This window comes from Amblyomma mixtum, chromosome 9, assembly GCF_055824585.1.
Source record: "Amblyomma mixtum isolate Tamu chromosome 9, ASM5582458v1, whole genome shotgun sequence".
In the NCBI taxonomy this organism is placed as follows: domain Eukaryota; kingdom Metazoa; phylum Arthropoda; class Arachnida; order Ixodida; family Ixodidae; genus Amblyomma; species Amblyomma mixtum.
Window position 1 is genome coordinate 9,313,940 of NC_143020.1, and position 5,786 is coordinate 9,319,725.

General features: G+C 51.0%; 1 protein-coding gene across 1 annotated transcript; it reads right to left on the bottom strand.

Moving 5' to 3' along the window:
* Window positions 1–533: 533 nt before the first annotated feature.
* On the bottom strand, window positions 534–5,384 carry LOC149328257 (uncharacterized). The gene is made up of 2 exons (XM_089559938.1): window positions 3,214–5,384; window positions 534–2,908 (listed from the first exon to the last, which is right to left on the bottom strand). Exons 1-2 carry the CDS (start codon window positions 4,087–4,089, stop codon window positions 1,073–1,075), a joined length of 2,712 nt encoding a protein of 903 aa, XP_089416064.1. The 5' UTR covers window positions 4,090–5,384; the 3' UTR covers window positions 534–1,072.
* Window positions 5,385–5,786: the final 402 nt, after the last annotated feature.

Consider the following 5,786-nt stretch of genomic DNA (forward strand, 5'->3'; position numbering starts at 1 on the left):
AGGACAATTGAATTAAGAAGTAACCAGTAACATGACACCTCTAATTACCGAAAGTACGTTACCCGTAACAATTTCAAATGGTAACGAGTACGTTACTATGTTACCGAAAAAAGTAACGCGTTGCCGGTAACGCCGTTACTTGTAACGCGTTACTGACAACACTGCCAATAAATAGCCACTAACAACACGCGTTGGTCGAGTTGGGTTGACCTTGCGCAGCCCGACTCAACCTGACGTTATTGGTTCATGGAAACAGGGCTAAGCAAGAACTCGCTTATGCAATGACAAAGTTTGCGTCCGGCCACCATGCATAGCTGCAGGACGCTCTCGGTGCTTTTGCGAGCCACACTTCCCGTCCTCTTCAGTTTTCTCTAACTCTGATTTATTTCTTTGTGGAATTATAAGCAGGGAAGGAGGTATCAAAGCAAGTAAATCTGTTATAATTTAAATATTTTCACGAGGTGGTGAAAATGCCGTGAAAACACAGACGAGCAGATTAACGTGGTACTGAAAGAAGCTCTTTATTGGGCTGCCGTAGAATAGGCGTCTCCACCCACACACGGTCACCTGGCTTGTATTGTGCGTGGAGACGGCGGAGACTGCAGCGTTGGGCGTACGTTCGCTCTTGGTCTGTAATGCGTAGCCGGGCAACTCGTAGAGCTTCTGCACGCTGCAAGCAGGCGGTGACGTCAAGTATGTCCTCATTGGTGACGTTTGGCAGCATGGCGTCCAGCGTTGTGGTTACTTTTTGCCGTAAATGAGCCTAAAATGTGTCACATAGTACTGGTCTCAATAAGTGCGCTGTAGTAGACGAACATGACGTACGGAAGGAAGACATCCCAGGCCTTGTGTTCTGCGTCGGCATGCATGCCGAGCTCGTCTGCAATGGTTTTGTTCAAGCGCTGCATGTGGCCGTTCATCTGTGGATGAAACGCGTCATCGTCCGACGGCACCTATACTGTAGCGCAGGATGGCTTGCGTCAGCTGCACAGTGAACGCAGTTCGTGTGTGTCGCGCGGGACACAGTGAAAGAAGGAAAAGCGAAACGCACGCTGTAGCCAGAATGGGTGTTCTAGGCGGTTTCTTGGCTATCGTCATTTTCCGACGTTTCCTTCAAAGGTCGCTTGAGCGAGCGAGCCTTTTGTGCTTCGAGAATGTAATCAGGCTCACGAATTGGAAGGCCACGGCTCCTCCTTGGGTCCACGAGCTCAGGCAGCAAGCAGTACATATAAAATTTTTTGAGCCGCGGCAACATCTCGTCCTCCCAAAACGATTGATTCCTGGAAATCACTTCAGTGCTGATGCCTTTTTTGGTCCACAGCACAAACAAGCACTTTTTACGGCGAGCAATATTCAGCTGTCCTTGCACTTGGTACCAGTAATTACTTTTTGTCTTCAGCTGCAATCTCCCGCTCTTGTTTTCCTCACAACAGACTATTTTTTTGGCGCGAACTCCTTCTAGTGGAGTAAGGTCCCTCGCTGAGTAAGGACACTTGACTTCAACAAGAACGTCCTCCCCAATGAGTCCGTCCGGGGAAGCGCCAAGAAAGGGGTTCTCCTGGTCAACAAACAGGCCGCACTCCTTCACCACGACGTTGCACTCATTTTCGATTTGCTTGAGTGCTAAGCACTCGTCTTTTCCATACCGAATCGCTTCGGAAGTTATTTCCTTGTACAGGATTTCGCCAACTGTCCGCCCACATCCCGTCGTTGGTTTCATTTTACAAATAGCACCAAACAATGATGCTGTCAATCTCTTTCGCCTTTCTTGTTTCCACAGAGTGCATCCACTCTGCTTCGACGTTGCTCGCTGCAGGTCTTCGATGTTGGTTGCTGATAGCGAAAGCGATTTCAGGAAGGTGTCGGAAGTAGATTGAAAAGCACCGGGCTCCATGTCTGGTAAGCCGTAATCAGCATCGGCACCAGTATGTCGCTCCTTTTCTCTGCGCTTGCAGCGTGAAGTGGTTGGTATCTTCTTTTTCGGTAGCTTTCGCTTTGAATTCCTCCTAGAAACTATCGCCTTCACAAATGATTCTGTGCATCCTCCAAGCTGCCCTCCCGAAATCCTGCGCGTGATTTTTTCGTGGTATGTTCCTCGGCAGTTGAGCGATAAGGAGGCTGCAAAACACCTTGTCTCGTAGGATCTTTTCAAACAATAGTTTATCCTCTTTCCTCCTACAAATTTCGCCACAATGGAGTTGTAATGTTCGGCAGCATTGTTATCGACGTCCATTATTAGGCTCGCCGTGTTTGCAACCACTCTGCTCATGGCAACACAAATTTCTTCAAAGATGCCTTTTTGAACTATTTCAGGAAATATATTTTCTTCTCCCGCTTTGCTTCCGGAACAGAAGTAATCAGCGCAGTTAGCGTGGTCTCCGAACACATGATTTGGGCCGTTCTTTATGTCATGAGCAAGACGGTCTATTTTTTCAGAAAACGATGCCTCTTCAGAGCTTCTAACTTTTATTGCTGTTGCAACTCCATGCCGTAGGCGAACAGCTGCTTGGAGAATAGAGTTCTTTAATTTAGGAGGAATTTTTTCTAGCCGCTTCTTCTGAGCGATCTCTCTTATTTTTGCTGCATAGTTTCGAAGTAGGTGGTTCCTGCACTCAATTTTTTCAACCCGCTGGTTGCCATACGGTGCTGCTGCTACGATAGATCTGTAAGTGCTGGAATCGCCATCAGCAATAAGTTTTGTATATTTGATGCCATGTAGCTCAACGCTTTTCTTGAAGCCTTCCACCACAATAGCTTGCTCCATGCTAGTTGAGCTTCCCTGCCAGTTCTTGTGGCACTGATGCTGTTTCGGGGTGGCACCTTGTGGAGTCCGGCCACACATTGCGCATATCTTGTTTTTCACGCCAAGGTACAGGACCTTTCCAGTTCTGTGACCAACGATAGCAGCCTGAAAGAGTAAGACCAATATTAGTCAAGAAGCTGCCCTACTGGCTGCACTGCTAATCGCTCGAACATATAGGTATTTCAGCTTATCATGCCTGCTATTCAAGTGCTACTTTAAAACTACCTCTAGGCAGTTTGATGCCTTTCGATCACAACGGTACATAGCCCCGTGTACATGCAGCTAGGTTATGAAAGCGCGGATCTTTTCCATACCTCCCCAATTAGCCGAAAGAACAAGTGTGAAATATTTCAAGTACAAAATGCAGCGCTTTTTACCGCTATGGCAACTAAATAAATTCGTGCACTCACCACGCCTGACGGAGCGTCATATTTGTTCCTGTAGGATCTCTTTGACCACGCACCATCTGCGATGACTGCTATCGTGGGTGTACCGTCACTGTCAATGTCGCCGCATTCTCTTGCCAGCCTTGCCTCCTCTGCGCCCGCTGTTTTCATTTCCTCCCAGGCGGCTTGATTGATAATGTTGCCAACGTCGTCCTCTATTTTCGTGTAAGTGTCCGATGACATTCTTGGGATGTTCATAGACGCAAGCAGTTCGTTAAGGTTTGAGAAGCCACAGCCAATTGACATTATTCCACACACCGCTGATGTGTTTATATCACCGCAGCCGCTGGAAGCTTGCGCATCAGATGGCGGGTCTGTGTGGATGACATCCTTCCTTCGGCACATCCTGCATACAAGAGTCAACGTGCTTCGTAGACCTTGCTTTCTTTCAGACACACAGTCCATATCCGCCAAAGTGCAGTTGAAGGGAACATGGAGGGCGGTCTTTTGCAAGCTGGTCAACAGGTACTGAAGGCTAACAATGCGCCGCCCTTGAATTCCAGCATTTGCACTGCCGCTCTTTACGGTGGTGATCGCGGGACCTCCATTAGCAATATCTTCGTCGCACGACTCTGTTGTGCTCATCACTGAAGATGACAGGGCACTTCCTGACACCTCGGATTCTTTGATGGGGGCTTCAACGTCTGCCGGCCTTGGGTTGTGCTCGTTGACTTCTGGGGACGCAGAATCTTCAGCAGGGTGGGCAAGGTCGCCACCATAGAGGGGATAGTGTGTTTTGCACGTAGGAGGTTCGTTATCACGAGCTTGCCTCTTTCTGGTGTTCGCAATCAGTGCACCTGCACGTTTACGCTTCCCGTACCTGAAATTCTTTGCTGGCATTTTCTGCTGACTTGTTGCCTGCTGGTATTCAAGCACCTTGAGACAAATCAGGGAACAAAGTATGGCGCACAAAAGTGCCACAAGATGATGGCTACCGTCAGAACAAGCCAAACTCAAGCCTTGTTGGTGCTGAGAAGCGGAAGATGGGTGTCCGGCCCTGGGAACGCTCGTACGAGACTAGGCAAAGTAAGCTGCACGCTGTCACTACAATCGAGGACATCCTTCTGCAGCTATTTAAGGAAGGCTACGCGGGAAAGGGAAGAAGACCAGCCATGAGCCTTGTGCTTGTAACCAGCCGGAGGGACGACGCTTACAGCAGCATGGTCAGTGCAAGAATGAACCACTGTTTATTGAAGGCACAGCTTTTATAGGCACGAGCAAGAGCGCTGTACCGGAGGGACGACGCTTGCCGGCGTTCTGGGCCAGCCGAGTGGGACGCGCGCCGGCGTTCTGGGCGAGCCGAGCGGGACGCGTGCCGGCGTTCTGGGCAAGCCGAGCGGGACGCGCGCCGGCGTTCTGGGCAAGCCGAGCGGGACGCGCGCCGGCGTTCTGGGCGAGCCGAGCGGGACGCGTGCCGGCGTTCTGGGCAAGCCGAGCGGGACGCGCGCCGGCGTTCTGGGCAAGCCGAGCGGGACGCGCGCCGGCGTTCTGGGCGAGCCGAGCGGGACGCTGTAACCTACTGCGCATTACTGTTGCGCATCGGCGCGATGCAATCACTGATGCGCGGCACTGATACGAACACGACACGTGTCCGTTACAGTGCTAGGAGCTCCTTTCTTTCCTTTTATTTAGAGACTGACTACATAGGTGTTCAACACAATGGAACCTTTTCCGGGTAATGTCCTGCGGATGCACCAAGCCATTTTAACCGACCACACCTGTCTGCTCAGGCGAAACCAGTCACCCCACCTTACCATTGTAAAAGAATTTTCGCAGAAAAGACTGAAGGAAGCTTAGGCGACCCAAACCAGAAACGCTAAATTGGTGGGTTACTGGGAAATGGTCCATTGTATGACCCCCACATCCTTCTGTGCTCAATGGCTTGAGAGGGGGGTCAACTTTTTTGTGCTTCGGTCTCTGGAACCTTGGCCGCATACCTACAGATAGTTCTGGGCTCTACTTTGTGTACGCGGAAGAACGAATACTTTTTTTCGTGTCGCGGTGTAGTTTACACACCTGGAGGGGGAATAGAACTTCCCTCCTTTTTGGGGTACTCAGGTGCTGCCATCTATCGACAGAAAAAGTTCAAATCTGAGTTGCCTTGTAGCTGGTGAGCCCTCTTAAGGGGGAAATACGGCTCGGTGCTGCGTCAGCGAGAAGATGCGGAGGGTGAGGACACCGCGAGAAAGGGAGGCGCGCAGGGCCGTTCTGCGAAGGCAGTTTTAGGAAAGGGGCCGCGCTCAGAGAGAGCCAAGCCAAGGGGTAGACCGCAGAAAAAGGACGAAGGACGGGCCCAAACCATTGTAGGGGTTAAGGCCGGTCATCACCGTATTCGTCGGATACTGCCACCGCGGCACTCCAGATGCGACAGGCACCGCACTAGGGCCAGACTAGCTCGGCGTGTACAGACAGCGCGAAAGCCACCTGACCCATTGTGGGGACGCTACGGTAGTAGGACGCGTAAAACTCGCAGCGGGCCGCAGAGGACGCCCAGCTACCGCATGGAAGAACGCCGCAGAACGCGTTCCAGTCGAAGG

Bases quoted from the DNA above. Each gene is read 5' to 3' on its own strand.
- LOC149328257 (XM_089559938.1), bottom strand. From the start codon at position 4,089: ATGCCAGCAAAGAATTTCAGGTACGGGAAGCGTAAACGTGCAGGTGCA. The intron at 2,909-3,213 runs GTGAGTGCACGA...TTACTCTTTCAG, and splicing joins ATGACGCTCCGTCAGGCGTG to GCTGCTATCGTTGGTCACAG.